Source organism: Eucalyptus grandis, chromosome 11 (genome assembly GCF_016545825.1).
Source record: "Eucalyptus grandis isolate ANBG69807.140 chromosome 11, ASM1654582v1, whole genome shotgun sequence".
Lineage (NCBI taxonomy): Eukaryota > Viridiplantae > Streptophyta > Magnoliopsida > Myrtales > Myrtaceae > Eucalyptus > Eucalyptus grandis.
The window spans coordinates 38,867,120-38,884,676 of record NC_052622.1 but is presented as its reverse complement, the minus strand read 5'-3'; the positions used below and the strand labels follow the sequence as shown (position 1 = coordinate 38,884,676).

General features: G+C 42.1%; 2 protein-coding genes across 2 annotated transcripts in view; both read right to left on the bottom strand.

Moving 5' to 3' along the window:
* Positions 1–926: 926 nt before the first annotated feature.
* On the bottom strand, positions 927–3,311 carry LOC120289448 (cucurbitadienol 11-hydroxylase-like). The gene is made up of 9 exons (XM_039304354.1): positions 3,017–3,311; positions 2,582–2,909; positions 2,322–2,471; positions 1,992–2,242; positions 1,815–1,904; positions 1,650–1,728; positions 1,435–1,541; positions 1,157–1,284; positions 927–1,041 (listed from the first exon to the last, which is right to left on the bottom strand). Exons 4-9 carry the CDS (start codon positions 2,145–2,147, stop codon positions 954–956), a joined length of 648 nt encoding a protein of 215 aa, XP_039160288.1. The 5' UTR covers positions 2,148–2,242; positions 2,322–2,471; positions 2,582–2,909; positions 3,017–3,311; the 3' UTR covers positions 927–953.
* Positions 3,312–3,983: 672 nt separating this feature from the next.
* LOC104448076 (cucurbitadienol 11-hydroxylase) overlaps positions 3,984–17,557 on the bottom strand; it is a 35,554-nt gene continuing 21,980 nt past the window's right edge. The window contains exons 7-9 of the mRNA XM_039304353.1: positions 4,584–4,690; positions 4,306–4,433; positions 3,984–4,190 (exon numbers count right to left, since the gene is read on the bottom strand). Of these exons, the coding sequence (XP_039160287.1) occupies positions 4,103–4,190; positions 4,306–4,433; positions 4,584–4,690 (323 nt within the window). The 3' untranslated portion in view covers positions 3,984–4,102. The remainder of the gene's footprint in view (positions 4,191–4,305; positions 4,434–4,583; positions 4,691–17,557) is intronic.

Sequence of the window (17,557 nt, the reverse complement as noted above, 5' to 3'; positions counted from 1 at the left end):
CCTTACCGTCGCCGGGAAGGGGCGGCGATGGAGGGGGAGGGTTGACTGGGGGTTGCCGGCCCCCGACGATTGGCGGCGAAGGCTCAGCTCTCAGCCACTACCTCCTCTCCCCTCACTTTTTTTTTAATAAATTAAAATAATAATTATTTATTTTTATAATTAAATTAAATTAATTTTTATATTAATATTCGAATCGGCTAAAAAACGACATTGTTTTTGCCTTTTTTTTTTTTTTTTTGTTGAGTTAACATTCCGGCGAGCCACGTAGATGAAAAAAATAATAAAAAATTGCCACGTAGGATTTTTGGTGGGGTTCGTCGGAGATGGTACTTAAGTGTCTCACTTTTCAAAGAAAGTGACACTTAACTGTCACTTTCCTAACTTTTGACACTTAAGTATTCATTTGTGTCAAGTTTTGGCACTTGGGTTGTATTTCTCCTGTGGAAAATATGTCTCGAACTTGAGTTCATAAAAGAAATACAAGTTAAATAGTTTTTTTAATTTGAATATTTTTCATATTTTGGATACAATTCTTTCATATATGTATGAAATTATGAAATTGGTCTTCTTCATGAATCGCATCCAAGAGGCTGCTTCTTCGTGAATTTTACCCTAAAGCAACATAAGAGGCGTGACGGCGAGGCCTCTTAAAAGTGATGGCTGAGCAACTTTGCGGCGATGGGCGGGTGGCCATCGTGGAGCATGACACATACTGTATCAAAATTTGGGCGCGGTGTCTACCTTATAAAGAAATGATACTTGAAGTTTGAGCCCATTTCCAATTGAACAAAATTCGGCCTCGTTAGCTTTAATAGGGTAGCAGGGAAAAAAACCGAATCAAAAGGTCTGGTTCTTAAAAAAAGAAACTTCATATAAACAATGAAATATGCCCAGAAAGAAAACATCGAAACCAAGTCATTATATCTGGTAAAAGGGTGGAAACAGTTTTGTTTCTATCTTTCCATGACCTTGATGTGCAAGCCTTCCCCGAGGTCTAGAATTGGATTTCGGCGAATTTCATCTCTCTTGAGCTTTATGTATCTGATCATATTCCAACAGATAGAAAAATGTCAGGAACCACATCGCCGTAAGCCATCCAATTCACGCGCTCGACGATCTCTCCAGGATGTTGGTGCCGAAAAAGGGAGATGAGTACCTGTATTTCGTGACCAAGACGTGCAGAAAAGTCGCCAAGAAAACTCTCGCGTACTCCGCTCCGGCACATTGTTTCATTCCCCATCCAAAAGGCATGAAATTCTTCAGCATGGTATCCGATTCGCATTCCTGGAATTCGAAAGCCCTAGACAAGTCAATCACAGCATCGCATTGATCCAAATTTTAGATCAAAATCGCCTGCGATGATAAACTTCGTATATCCAAATCTTAAATCAAAACCCCCCATGTGTAAACCCCGATTCCCCTCTTAAATTTAACCTTCCAGCGCCACGGATTGAACGTGGTAGGATCTTCATATGTCTCGGGATCCAAGTGGAAAGCAGAAGTGGCTATCAAAACTCCCCAGCCCGCGGGAATCGTGTATCCTGCATAGAATTCCGAAGTTCTAAGCACTATGTGGTAATCAAAGTATCGATCTATATTCTCGATGCTAATAGAAAGCGAATGGATCGACTATTATACAAGCGACCTACCGTTCCATTCCACATCGCTTTTTGTCCTCCTCAACAGTCCAGGTGAGATGTTTCCCAACCTTAGCGATTCATGTATTACCTGGTTTTGCAAGTACCCACGTTACAAAAGATTCTAGGATATGCTGATTGTCCTAAAGAATTTGTTCATTTGGCTAGATTGCATACATGAAGAGTGAAAGGCATCGACTTGTACTCTTCCCACGTGATCGAGGAGTCCGAGACTTCTCTTTGCTTTATTATGGTCTCGTGCTCATCCTGGAAAAAATTTGAGTAAAAACTCACTTAAAAATGTTCAAAGGGAATCCGTTATGCATAATTCGATTTGTAATTAGAAAAGCATACGGTGAGTTCTTGCAATGCTTTAGGATTCTCTTCGAGGAACATTAGAGCTAATGTCAACGTCGTCGAAAGAGAATCGAAGCTGACAAAAAGAAGCCCAAACAAAAGCTTCACCACCGAATCCTCCGTTAAGAATTTCTCTCTGCTCATATCTGTCATGATGCGAGAAAGATAGTCGTTGTAATGCGTGCCTCCGGCGAAAAAAGCCGATCTTTTACGATTTCTCGAATGATTGACAATGCCTTCTTATGGTCCTGCATAGACTTAAATTTAGTACGAAGTTTTCTCTTATACTAGAAACCAAGTTTCAATAAAGAAACTGGTTCACTGTACCTTCATGCATTTGTAATGTGTTGTACCCGGTATGTTCAAAGGAATTGACATAAGGCCCTGGACAAACGAAAATAATAAATCACCCAATTTCTCCGAGGATTGTTTAGGATCATAACTTAACAGTTGCTTTGCGCCGAATTGAATTGCCATCTAGCAAGAACATCAAAAGCAAATGCGTGTTAGATTTGTCGTGGCGCCCCACTTAGAGAAAAGGCAAAAATGATTCGAAAGTGTTTTTGATCCAAGGATTTGGCCTTTACGGTTCCCGTGGCATATTTTACGTCGACAGATTCTTGACCTAACCAACTCTCTATAGTCACTCGAGACGCTTCTTCCATCAAGGGAAGCAACTTCTCCCTAAGGACCTCCATGCCAAAGTGCTTTAGAACCGTGCTTCGAATATACTTGTGGACATTCGGGATGTTGGTGTTGGCCTCGCTGTCTTGTGCGAAAAGCTTTGCGAATGTGTCTAGAGCCCATGAGTCAAACAGCTTCCCGTGTTGCTGAAGGACAAAATGGCAGAATTCCGGATCGGCCGAGATTACCATTGCCCGACCCGCCATGCTCGTCCGAAATGTCTTTCCGTACCTGCGTCGAAAGAACAAAGAAGAGGGGGGCATTTCTAGATATTGTTAAGAACTACGAAATAAAGTCAGCATTTTGCTTGGAAATGGCCAATAAAATGGTACGGGTACCTTTGTATTCTCTTCTTGAGGAATGGAAGGAGGTCTAGAGAGTAACTAGGAACCATTAATTGAAGGGTCTCACCGATGAGAGGAAGCCCCAAAGAACCGGGAGGAAGCGTACCGTTGCACCAGGGGTTTCTCCATCGGTAAACCCAATGAACGAGACACACGATGATCAATGTCGACACACACGTTCCGATCATCCACATCACTTGTTTCTCTGAGAAGATGAGGAAGTAAATGGAGTGTAGAGGGTGATGATCCATACAAGTTATTGTCTCCCTCTTTATAGAAGTATCTCTCTCCTTTTTTTTTTAGTGCATACTATGGTCAAGCTTGTGTGGCTTTTATATAATATTTGCACATGAAGCGTGAGTTACACATCACAAGAATTTGACCTAATTATAATAAGTGCAAGAAGTCGATCAGCATGGGTTGACCTGATTGTGGATAGGCGCGGTACTTTGCATGTAATCACCGGTATTCCGTCCATATGAGGATAAACAATACCCTTTAAGATTTTGTAAAATCAACTTGTCGTCATTAATGGAACGTAACTCATACAATACCATCACATGTGACGGCCAATCACATCACAGCTGGCGTAGCGTAGTTATCTTATTTATTTCACTTTTGCTTAGGCATGCTAAAGCATAATGAACTAAAATGACCAATGAATGCATTGTAGACACCTAAAAAAGAATCGCATCCAAGAGGTTGCTTCTTCGTGAATTTTACCCTAAAGCAATATAAGAGGCGTGACAGCGAGGCCTCGTAAAAGTGATGGCTGAGCAACTTTGCGGCGATGGGCGGGTGGCCATCGTGGAGAATGACATATACTGTATCAAAATTTGGGCGCGGTGTCTACCTTATAAAGAAATGATACTTGAAGTTTGAGCCCATTTCCAATTGAACAAAATTCGGCCTCGTTAGCTTTAATAGGGTAGCAGGGAAAAAACCGAATCAAAAGGTCTGGTTCTTAAAAAAAGAAACTTCATATAAACAATGAAATATGCCCAGAAAGAAAACATCGAAACCAAGTCATCACATCAAAGGAAGTTGATATCTGGTAAAAGGGTGGAAGCAGTTTTGTTTCTATCTTTCCATGACCTTGATGTGCAAGCCTTCCCCGAGGTCTAGAATTGGATTTCGGCGAATTTCATCTCTCTTGAGCTTTATGTATCTGATCATATTCCAACAGATAGAAAAATGTCAGGAACCACATCGCCGTAAGCCATCCAATTCACGCGCTCGACGATCTCTCCAGGATGTTGGTGCCGAAAAAGGGAGATGAGTACCTGTATTTCGTGACCAAGACGTGCAGAAAAGTCGCCAAGAAAACTCTCGCGTACTCCGCTCCGGCACATTGTTTCATTCCCCATCCAAAAGGCATGAAATTCTTCAGCATGGTATCCGATTCGCATTCCTGGAATTCGAAAGCCCTAGACAAGTCAATCACAGCATCGCATTGATCCAAATTTTAGATCAAAATCGCCTGCGATGATAAACTTCGTATATCCAAATCTTAAATCAAAACCCCCCATGTGTAAACCCCGATTCCCCTCTTAAATTTAACCTTCCAGCGCCACGGATTGAACGTGGTAGGATCTTCATATGTCTCGGGATCCAAGTGGAAAGCAGAAGTGGCTATCAAAACTCCCCAGCCCGCGGGAATCGTGTATCCTGCATAGAATTCCGAAGTTCTAAGCACTATGTGGTAATCAAAGTATCGATCTATATTCTCGATGCTAATAGAAAGCGAATGGATCGACTATTATACAAGCGACCTACCGTTCCATTCCACGTCGCTTTTTGTCCTCCTCAACAGTCCAGGTGAGATGTTTCCCAACCTTAACGATTCATGTATCACCTGGTTTTGCAAGTACCCACGTTACAAAAGATTCTAGGATATGCTGATTGTCGTAAAGAATTTGTTCATTTGGCTAGATTGCATACATGAAGAGTGAAAGGCATGGACTTGTATTCTTCCCACGTGATCGACGAGTCCAAAACTTCTCTTTGCTTTATTATGGTCTCGTGCTCATCCTGGAAAAAATGAGTAAAACCTCACTTAAAAATGTTCAAAGGGAATCCATTATGCATAATTCGATCTGTAATTAGAAAGGCATACGGTGATTTCTTGCAATGCTTTTGGATTCTCTTCGAGGAACATTAGAGCTAATGTCAACGTCGTCGAAAGAGCATCAAAGATGACAAAAAGAAGTCCAGACAAAAGCTTAACCACTGAATCCTCTGTTAAAAATTTCTCTCTGCCCATATCTGTCATGATGCGAGAAAGATAGTCGTTGGAAGGTGCCTCCGGCGAAAAAAGCCGATCTTTTACGATTTCTCGAATGATTGACAATGCCTTCTTATGCTGCATAGATCTAAATTCAGTACCAAGTTTTCTCTTATACTAGAAACCAAGTTCCAAAAAAGAAACTGGTTCACTTTACCTTCATGCATTTGTAATGTGTTGTACCCGGTATGTTAAAAGGAATTGACATAAGGCCCTGGATAAATGAAAAGAATAAATCACTCAATTTCTCAGAGGATTGTGTAGGATCATAGCTTAACAGTTGCTTTGCGCCAAATTCAATTGTCATCTGGCAAGAACATCAAAAGCAAATGCGTGTTAGATTTGTCATAAGACCCAAAAGAAAAGGAAAAAAAAAAAACGATTCAAAAGTGTTTTCGATCCAAGGATTTGGTCCTTACGGTTCCTATGGCATATTTTACGTCGACAGATTCTTGACCTAACCAACTCTCCATAGTCACTCGAGTCGCTTCTTCCATCAAGGGAAGCAACTTCACCTTAAGGACCTCCATGCCAAAGTGCTTTTGAACCGTCCCTCGGATATACTTGTGGACGTTCGGGATGTTGATGCTGACCTCGCTTTCTTGCTCGAAAAGCTTTGCGAATGTGTCTAGAGCCCATGAGTCAAACAGCTTACCGTCTTGCTGAAGGACAAAATGGCAGAATCCCGCATCGGCTGAGACTACTATTGCCCGACCTGCCACACTCGTCCGAAATGTCTTTCCGTACCTGCGTCGAAAGAACAAAGAAGAGGGGCATTTCTAGGTATTATTAAGAACTACGAAATGAAGTGAGCATTTTTATTGGAAATGGCCAATAAAATGGTATGGGTACCTCTGTATTCTCTTCTTGAGGAATGGAAAGAGGTCTAGAGAGTAATTAGGAACCATTAATTCAAGGGTCTCACCGATGAGAAGAAGGCCCAAAGAACCTGGAGGAAGAATACCGTTGCACTGGGGGTTTCTCCATCGGTAAATCCAGTGAGCTAGCCATGCGATTATTAATGTCGACACACACTTTCCGATCAACCACATCACTAGTTTCTCTGAGAAGACGAGGTAAATGTAGTGTGGAGGGCGATGATCCACATAAGTTATTGTCTTCCTCTTTATAGAAGTATCTCTCTTCTTTTTTCTAGTGCATGCTTTGGTCAAGTTTGTGTGGCTTTTATATATTTGAACGTGAAGCGTGTGTCACGCATCACGAGAAGCTCACCTTATTATAATAAGTGAAAGAAGCGGACACGCATGTGTTGACTTGACTGTGGATAGGTGTTGACACCTAAACTTCACCATTTTATTTAGGACTTAATCGTGTACAAAATTAGGAATTAGTCACTGAAAAAAGAAGAAGAAGAAAATAAAAACAAAAACAACAAAAAAAATAGAAAAAGAAAACATGGAAGATGCCGGGCCGAAATACATTGGCCCGGCCCATGCTGGCTTCCTCTTCACAAGAAACCCTAGAAAGCAAAAGCAGCGGGAGGGTAGACATGGGGGGAAACGGGGGACAAACAGCAGCGAGTAGAGCTGCAGGAGGATATTGAACAGAGAGGCAACAGAGAGGAAAAAAAAACACAGAAAAGAAGAGAGCAAAACCAGAGAGAGAGAGAGCTCGAGGGAGGAGCAACCGGAGGAGGTAGGGGAACCCAAAATAGAACCCAGAGAGAGAAGGAACAGAGGGGAGGAGGGTAGCGGCAATGCTGCTAGACGCCGTCAAGCCACTACCCTTCGAACGCTGTCCCCTGCAGCCCGAAGCTGCGACGCCCTCCGAGCCACCGCCACTGTCGTCGTTCGACTCCCTACAATCGACGCCGCTGCCACTGACACCAGCAGCCGTAGCACCTGTCGTCGCTGCTCCCAACGCTGAGCCAGCCGAGATCGGAGGGAAAGGGAGGACGAACTCGGAGCCCCTCCAATCTGAAGATCCGAGGCAGGGGGTTGGCCAAAGGCTCAGATGTGGGAGTAGATCGAGCTCCACTGCATCACTAGACTGGCCACCGCCGCCATCCAACTCTAGACGCCGTCCGAGCCACCGCCGTCACTCGCTCACTGCACTCGATGTTTCCGCTACCAATGACACCAATCTGAATCCGTGACGCCAGCAGCCGAGCCCATCGATGAGCCTCCTCGCCACGCGCCCTGCAACACTTGCTAATGCCGTTGCCCGTCGTTGTCACTGCCACCTGCTGCTGTTCCGCCACCGTGCTGTCACTTGCTCGAACCTGACGCTAGAAGCCACCACGCTCGAGCACTGCTCGCCTCCGCCCGCGACGACCTGACGCTTCTGCTCGCCTCTGACGCAGCCACCGCCCATCCTTGCAGACCTTAATGTCATTGTTGCCGCCCGCCGCGTAGATGCCGCCACCTGCTGCCGCCATCAAGCCCATCGCCGCCATTGAGGATTTCGGCCAAGAACCAAGTCGGGCGCGAATCTCAATCGGGTAGAGTTTTTTGTCCGCGTGGGCTTGTCATGGTGGGCCATCTAATTTTGGGCTTATGGGCTTTAACTAGTTTAGTATGGGTTTGTGGGCCTGCTTTGTTTTAAAAAGAGATGAGAGGGGAATTATTGGGCTGGGCCCAAGCTTGGGGCCCACTTGGGCGTACTGGACTGAACTCGGGTTCGGTTGGAGACGGAACTCGATCTGTGCCAACCAGGCCGAACCCGGGTTGGGTTGGACCGACCGGACCCGGTCCAATCTCAAAAAATTATTTTATTATTTAAAAAAAACAATTTAAAAAATCCTAATAAATATAAAAAAAAATTAAAAAATTTAATTTTTTTTAAATTTGGAAAATTCGAAAATGATGGGGTTTGGTTAGGAATTGCTACATTTTGCATTCTTAGTGTAATTAGGCATTTACTTGCTCATATTTTGATTATGTCATATGTTTAATTTGCATATCTAGTTATGTTTAATTGCATGTGTTTAATTTTATTGCAATTAGGATCTTGGTAGTTATGATTGTTACTTTAATGATTGCGCACCCGCATGATCACCTCACATGTTAGTGAATAAGCATAAAATCAATCCAAATTACCTGCCAAAAATCATTTCGTTAAAATGAACAAGATTAGGTACCAAAACGACACTAATTAGTTAATTAGTGTAATCAAATCCTCGACTCTAGATTCTCTGGTTGCGTAGGAAGTGAGGTACGCTCCTATGCCTTACTTGTTTTCTAGCCGACTCCAATAGGCTAGTGGCGACTCATTTTATGCAAAATTTCTAAAAAATATCCCAATGTCACGCGATGTATGGGCTTGAGAAAGCTCACGCCTAATCATGGGCCTTAGGCCCGTCCTTTAGGCAATACCCCTAAACTTGTTCCCTCCCCCCGAGGGTAGGTCCCGACAGCTTGGTGACTCCACTGGGGAATGTGGTTTTAGACCTTAGAGGACTTAGGCCAAAATTAATCTTGTTTAAAAAAATTTTTGTTTGGCAGCGAGAATTTTAGGTACGTCCCTAACATTAAAGGTGTTAAATGTTTTTGCAGAATGGGAAGTATAAGGGAAAGTGTTTGCTCACATTTGTCTTGCAGGGAGGTGTAGGAATGTATGGTTTATTTTTTATGTATGAAGTGTTAATTGCTTATAAATTGTCATGCCCGCGTCCTTTGCATTGTACTACACCATAGCACACATTACCTGCTGCCAGACCTAAGCCGCATAGGATCACTTAGAATGGTGTTGAGGTGGATGCCATTCCAACTACAACCGTGTAGTACAAGTCGCCCTCCTTAACTTCGAAATTTCTTTTTTCATGTCGAAGGTACCCACCCCGATCTACAACCGCGCAACACGAGTCGGTTCTTTGATAAAGCTAGAGTCTTGGATAACCCGACCCAGCCGCAACCTTGTTGGTTCAGTCTGGTGATCCCATGGCTTCATTTTGAGCTGTGTAGAGTAGAAATCGAACCACATTTCATGTACATGTCTATGTAATTGAAAAAATGGATAAGTGTTCCAGAAGTTCTACAACTTGTCACAAAAATGCATTTCAGTCCTAAAACTCGCAAAAAGTGCATTTAAGTTCTAAAGCTTGTCAAATTATTTCAAACGAGTCCTAAAATCGATGCCGTTAGTATTTTCCGTTAAAAATGCCAACATGGCATTTTAAATAATTTTTATTTTCTACGTGGATTTTTTTAATTATTTTTTATTCATTTTTTAAAAAAATTAGATTTAAAAACTAAAAAAATCAAATTTATTCATTTTATCTTATTTTCACCAAAAAATTTAAAAAAGTTATTAAAAAAAAAAAACAGTGGCTCCTCTCCCCCGCCGCCGGCCATCGTCGAGGGGCCGGGCGACGGTCGCGGCCCCGGGCGGGGTGGCTGGGCCTCGTCGGCCCCCTGTGAGAGCTAGCGACGGTCGCCCGCCCTAGGCGAGGCCTCGTCGGCCCAGATTTGGCGATCCTCGCCGGCCCCGAGCGAGGGCTGACGAGGCCTTGCTCGGCCCCTCCGGCAATGGGCGGCGGCAATGGCGGCGGTGGAGGGAGAGGAGCCACGCTAGTTTTTTTTTTTAACAATTTTAAAAATAAATTTTAAACTTTTATTTTTAGTATTTGTTAAAAATAAGATAAGAATAAATTTAATTTTTTAATTTTTAAATCTATTTTTTTAAATGGATAAAATTTAATTTAAAAATACACTTGGAAAATAAAAAATTTAAAATGCCATGTCAGCATTTTTAACAGAAAATGCTAACGGCGTCGATTTTAGGACTCGTTTGAAATAATTTGACAAGTTTTAGAACTTAAAGGCACTTTTTGCAAGTTTTAGGACTGAAATGCATTTTCGTGACAAATTGTAGGACTTCTGGAACACTTATCCATTGAAAAAAAAAAAAAAAAAGACAAAGGTTTACACCTATTGTAAGTATCATTTTCCTCTTTATTTGCTCATTTTGTATTGCATTTTCATCTTGAAATTTGCGAAAATTAATCGAATGCCCTCGAACTTATAGGCTTGTGATTAAAAAATTGGCAATCATTCTTGATAAGTGAACATTGAATACAAGTTCTAAACACTTTGATTTGGCTCTATTGAACACATGGTTTTGTTTAAATTTTAGTTATCGGGCCAAAAATCATTTTAAAAAAAAAACAAACTTTCAAGTTGTGATTTTATATTGGAGCACAAAAATTGAAATTGCATTTTTATCAAATTCTCTCATTCACACATTTTGGGACTAAAATGCAAATCATTTTGTGTACAAATTTCTCAAAATAGAAGTCACTTCATTTTTCTAGGAGTAAAATCACAAATCAATCTCTCAAAAGTCAATGACACTTTTTGCATATGAAACTTTTGGAATAAAAGTGGACATTCGATTAATGGTTGTGGATTGATTATTTTAATGATATCTCCCATTATGATAAAATCTTGGCGAAGTACTAAATCTTCGTTGTAAGGACTGTGGGGCATGTACCGTCACCTCGATTTTATTATAAGAAGCAACCTTATTGAAATATCATTTTCTCTCATTCACGTACTGCCATTGTCGTCTTTTTGCAGGTTATGCACGATGCTCCTTGACATTCTCGTGGTAGCCACATAAAGAAGTGAATTCTAGAGTTAGGACAAGAGTTGATTTTTACTTTCATCCAAGCAAGAGTTTCTTGTATTTTATCATTATTCTTACTCTTTTTAAGAGTCATGTTTTCCATTTTGAGTTTTGATTGTGAATCCAATTGATGCCTTTGTAAATCATGTGACTCATATTTTTATGATGGAATTCAACTTCACGAAAATCATCCCTTAAAAAAAAAAAGACGAATTCAGAAGTGTTTCAAGTGAATCTTTACATCTACCTTCCAAAATGAATTCCAAGAAAACTCTGCTTAAGGCCCTCTCTTCATGAAATCGCTTTCTCCGATAGGACGATGAGTCTAGTTTAGATTGACATTTGCTCATTCTAAAAGATAAGAAATGTAGGCTCATGGAACTTGAGGAGTAAGCATGCACCGAGGCATCCTCGACGCCAATTTTCCATAGAGGTGGAACGAAGTTGAACTTCGTTCTAGGAAGTTTTGTTATTTGTAAATGCCTTAGGTGCCAAAACAACTCATTGATCTCATTCACTTCGCATGATGAGACAAATGAAGGGAGTTGCCAAATATCCAAAAGGGCAAATTCGAAGGAAGAGTAAATTGTATCGATTCCAATTGTCCATTTCTGATACTGTTTCTGACATGATTTTCTTTTCATTGTCAATGAGACATCAAGAGTACCAAGTTTTGTAACGTTCCAACAAATGTGATGGAGCATTATTGAGTCATGTTCATCTTAAATAAAGAAATATTCAAATGAGGAAACAAAGGGGCAATATTATCCCTTCTTCCATGAGAGATACATTGGGATGTTGATTGCTCGACTTTGAAAAAGGATGTATCTCATTCCTAAACTTGATTTCTCTTCAGCATAAAAAATGACATATCATTTTCTTTGGTACAAGACAGACTCCAACGAAACAAAGGTTTGTCATATAAAGAGTGAAAGAACAATGTTTGATTTAGAGAAAAATCTCTCATTCACCCATCAATGAAGTGTGCTGGAACAACATTGCCAAATTCATCAAAAAGGATGTATTGTTTCTCATTTGAACCTAACTAAGAATGGAGATAACTCGTTTCATCTCCCCTTCTTATAGGGTGATAAATAAAAAAGTTGCACCTTGACTGTAGAAGTGGTGCCTTCCACCAAAGAATCAGGAAGACATCAAGCACTTAAAGGTGAATGCAAGGGAATGGTATTGTCGAGTTATCAAATATCCACGAAGGTGAATCCATGTTAGTGCTCAAAAGATGAAAGCGAATGAAGGGTAATAATGTATCGTTTCCAACATTTCAATCCTTAAAGATTTTTGCACTAACATATTCTTTCACATTCTTTATAGGGTTACGAATCACCATGCCGTAGGTAAGTACCCTTCTTCTCAATTTTTTGTAAAGAAAAAGTAAAAAGAAAAAAGAAAACGGAGAATTCCATTACAAAAAGAACCTTTGGCACTTTCCTAGAAATAAGCACATAAATGAATAATTGAGAAAAAAATTTCTTCAAACCTTTTTAGCATCATTCTTATCTCAAAATTGTTTTCTCATTTCGTGGGTTATTCATTTTGAATCAAATTCCTCTATGGAAATTGATCTACTCAGATGATCTCGACAAAGTGAGATGGAGACATTAACCATGCCAAACAAGAAGTGCTTAGGATGAAGAAAGGCAAGCCATTTCCAAACATATCCTTCAAACACTTTTGAGAGTTAAGTGAAAGGCAACTTTCTCTTAGGACGAATGATACATTCGCATTAAGCGCAAAGATCAAAATGATAAAGGCATTTCCTTCATCAATCCCAAGCACTGAGCTAACATCTTGCTAACCCTTTAGACCGAATAAAGATGATCCTTCAAAGTATACATGTCGAGAACGACCCTACATTGGGGCAGCATAGGAGGTTACGGCCGGGTTGTAGAGCGAAAGATTGAGAAAGATTCTATTACTTTTACTTGCATCAATCTTCTGGTGATAACTTTAGAGGAATTCTCATTAGAGTTTGACTCATCCTAAGGTGAAGAAGAGCATTTCCTTCTCTACCCAAACACCGATACCCATTGCTTTAATCAATAGGCTTGATTATTCATTTATGAACCCCGAGTGGTGATCATCTCCATTCACTGGGGCAAGGCATAAGGATTGACCACATACAATTGGCATTTAGGAGAAAATGTGAAAAACATCTCGAAAGTCATAAGAACTCCAAAAGTTCAAAAGAAAAATATTTTGACAAACTAAGGGGCATGAAAAAGTAATGTGCCTGGTAAAAGTAATGCCAATGCTCATCAAGAAAAAGAGCCAAAAGGCTACATCTTATGTGAAAAAAAATTATCAAAGTCTAAGTGCTTGCGTAAAAAAAATCATTGCAAATGCAAAGGAAATTAGAAAAAAAAGAAGAAGCAAAGCTCCCATGCAGAAATGATTAGTCAAGGGACTTTCGAGATGTGCCGTGTTTCAAAGCCAAATGCTTTCGAAAAGTCAAGTGACCTGGTCATGACGCCATGATGACCACCAACTCTTAAAAACCCTCTTGAAAATTTTAAGTCTTTCAAGCCTCTCTTGAGCCAACATTACAACCCTCTTCGAAAGTCTTTTATAATTAGGATGGTTTGAGCGAAAATGAGAATGCCACAAATAAGCTATCACTTGAAGGAGTTGAGGTAATTCTATCTTGTCTTATCTTCAAAGTTCTTGACTTGTAAACTTGATGAAGATAGCGACAAATGTTCATTTATTGGCCTCAAAGCAATCACTCCTTTGTGTAAGCCCTAATCGGGCTTCTATTGTGGTCTTTCAAAAGACCTTTTTGATCAATCAGATTGTGCTCATTGTGAATGTTTGTGGAAGCCATTGACATGGGTTATGTGAGATGCCCTTAGCAATCAGTTATTCAAGCAGTCATTCTATTGAGAGTGTGAGGAGCCCTTTTTGACTAAGAAACTTTAGTTTAGCATACTTAATGAGTCTTTTTCATGAGTCGTAGCCATTTTGATAAGAATTTGACTCATAGAGAATTTGATGATTAATGATATATCCATGAGCAAGATGACAGTTTTGTGCCACATGATGTTGATTGACATCGAGTGTTTTTCTAAAGCAGTTGGACTTAGCTTGATTAGCTTGTTCAATTAATGCTGCAATATTACCAATACGTCTCTTGATGAGGTCTCTAATGACATTTGCTTATGTTGAGTTTGACAAGATTCCTTAGTGAGGCCATACAGTTTTCAAGGGGTTAGCAGATGCTTCCCTAAAAACCAAAGGTTCATGGTTAACCTTAAATCATGTCATCTCCAAATGTTCATGGTCAGCCTTAAATCATACTATCTCCAATGGTTCGTGGGTCATCCTTAAACCTCAAGGTTGGTGGGTCCATCCTTAAAACCACAGGGTTGGTGGCTTTTCTTAAACCACACGGCTTGTGAGTTCATCCGTAAACCACGTTTGTCCACACCCGGTTGAAACCCGTTCGTACATGGTGAGACCTTCTTTCTAGTTGAAACCCGTTCGTACATGATGAGACCTTTCTCCTAGTTGAAACCCATTCATACATGGTGAGACTATCATACCCGGTCGAAACTTGTTCATACACAATGAGACTTTCCTTTCAGTCAAAACCCATTCATACACGGTGAGACCTTTCTCCCAGTCGAAAACCATTCGTACATGGTGAGACTATCATACCCGGTCGAAACCCGTTCGTACACGGTGAGACCTACCTCATAATCGAAACTCGTTTGTACACGGTGAGACTATCATACCCAGTCGAAACTCGTTGTTACACGGTGAGACATTCTCCCTCTTCCTATGACCCGGTGGGCCTTCAGTAGCCCGGAATCATTATCCCCCTTCTTATGACTTAGTGGGCTTTCCGTAGCCCGGAGTCCTCCCTCTTCCTATGATCCGGTGGGCTTTCTGTAGCCTGGAGTCATTCTCCCCTTTTTTATGACCCGTTGGGTTTTCTGTAGCCTAGAGTCCTTCTCCCTCTTCTTTTAACCTGGTGGGCTTTCTGTAACCCGGAGTCTTTCCTCTTCTTATGACCCGATGATCTTTCCGTAACTCGGAATCCTTTTCCCCCTTCTTATGACCCGGTGGGCTTTCTGTAACCCGAAGTCCTTCTCTTTCTTCCTATGACCCGGTGAGTTTTCCGTAACCTAGAGTCATTCTCCCTCTTCTTATGAATCGGTGGGCTTTCCGTAGCCCGGAGTCCTTCTTCTTCCTATGACTCGGCGGGCTTTCCGTAGCCCGGAGTCCTTATCCTCCTTCTTATGACCCGGCGGGCTTTCTGTAGCCCGGAGTCCTTCTCCTTCTTCCTATGACCCGGTGGGCTTTACGTAGCTCAAAGTCCTTATCCCCCTTCCTATGACCCAGTGGGTTTTCCATAGCCCAGAGCCCTTCTCCCTCTTTCAATGACCCGGTGGGCTTTCCGTAGCCTAGAGTTCTTCTCCCCCTTCTTATGATCTGGTGGGCTTTCCGTAGCCCGAAGTCTTCTCTTTTCTTATGACCCAAAGTGCTTTGTAACCCGGAGTTCTTCTTCCTATGACATAGAGAGCTTTTGTATAAAAGCTTTGTAGCCCGGAGTTCTTTTCCTAACTTTAAAGCTTTGTAACTTGCTTTGTAGCCCGGAGTGCTTTGTAGCTTAGAGTCCTTCTTATGACATGGAGAGCTTTGTAACCCGGAGAGCTTTTGTAGCTCGGAATGCTTTGTAGCCCGGAGTCCTTCTTCCTATGACACGGAGTGCTTTTGTAGCTCGGGGTCTCTCTTTCTTCTTATGACACGGCGTGCTTCTGTAGCCCGGGGTCTTTCTTCCTCTTATTGACAAGACGCACTTCCATAGTTATGAGTCCTTTCCGTTGACCTGACGCGTGCCTATGCACCCAAGGTCTCTTTATCGCCCAAATAATTTAGGTGTCTTCTATCTTTGAATGCAACATCTTTGAGCTCCCATTCAAAGAGGGGCAGTTGTTGACACCTAAATTTCGCCATTTTATTTAGGACTTAATCATGTACAAAATTAGGAATTAGTCACTAAAAACAACCCAAAAAAAAAGAAAGAAGAAAAAAAACAAAAATGACAAAAAAATAGAAAAAGAAAACATGGAAGAGGCTGGGCTGAAAATACATTGGCTCGGCCCCTGCCGACTTCCTCTTCACAAGAAACCCTAGAAAGCAAAAGCAGCAGGAGGGAAAACATGGGGGGAAACAGGTGGACAAACAACAGCGAGTAGAGCTGCAGGAGGACAAAGTGAATGAGAGGTAGCGAGAGAGGAAAAAAAAAACACAGAAAAGAAGAGATCAAAACCAGAGAGAGAGAGAGAGACCTCGAGGGAGGAGCAATCGGAGGAGGTAGGGGAACCCAAAAACAAAACCCAGAGAGAGAAGGAACGGATGGGAGGAGGGCAGCAGTGGCGCTGCCAGACGCCGTCCGAGCCGCTACCCTCCGAATGTCGTCCTCTACAGCCCGAAGCTGCGACGCCCTCTAAGCCACCGTCGCTGTCGCCGTCCGACTCCTTGCAATCGACACCTCTACCGCTGACTCTAGCATCCACAGCACCCGTCGTCGCTGCTTCTAACACCGAGCCAACCGAGACCAGAGAGAAAGGGAGGATGAACTCAAAGCCCCTTAGATTCGAAGATCCAAGGCAGGGGGTCGGCCAAAGGCCTAGATGTGGGAGTAGATCGAGCTCCGCCGCATCACCAGACCGGCCGCCGCCACCGTCCAGCTCCAGACGCCGTTCGAGCCACCATCGTCACTTGCTCACTGCGCTTGACGTTTTCGCCGCCAACGACACCAAACTGAACCCATGACGCCAACCGCCGAGCCCATCGACGAGCCTCCTCGCCACGCGACCTGCAACACCTGTCGATGTTGCTACCTGTCACCATCGCTGCCACCCACCGCTATTCCGCCACCGTGCTGTCACCTGTTGGAACCCGATGCCAGAAGCTACTGTGCCCGAGCGCTGCCCGTCTCCACCCATGACGACCTGATGCTTCTACTTGCCTTCAACGCAGCCGCTGCCCATCCTCGCAGACCCTAATGTCGTTGTTGCTGCTTGTCGCGTAGCCCGCCGCCACCTGCCGCGTCGCCGCCGCCGTCAAGCCCATCGCCGTTGAGGATTTCAGTCAAGAACTAGGTCGGGCACGGATCTCAATCGGGTAGGGTTTTTTGTCTACATGGGCCTGTCATGGTGGGCCATCTAATTTTGGGCTTATGGGCTTGGGTTGGTTTAGTATGGGTTTGTGGGCCTGCTTTGTTTTAAAAAGAGAGGAGAGGGGAATTCTTGGGTTTGGCCCAAGCTTGGGGCCCACTTCTGCACCTACCGGGCCGAACCCGGGTCGGGTTGGACCGGTCCAGTCTCAAAAAATTATTTTATTATTTAAAAAAAAATTGAAAATCCAAAAAAATTAATTATTTTTTTAAAAAATAAAAAAAATAAAAATTTATTTAAAAAATTGAAAATTTCGAAAATTAAAAAATGATGGGGTTTGGTTAGGAATTGCTACGTTTTGCATTCTTAGTGTAATTAGGCATTTACTTGCTCATATTTTGATTATGTCGTATGTTTAATTTGCATATCTAGTTATATTTAATTGCACGTGTTTAATTTTATTGCAATTAGCATCTTTTTTTTTTTTTTTTGGGGGTAAATTATTGCAATTAGCATCTTGGT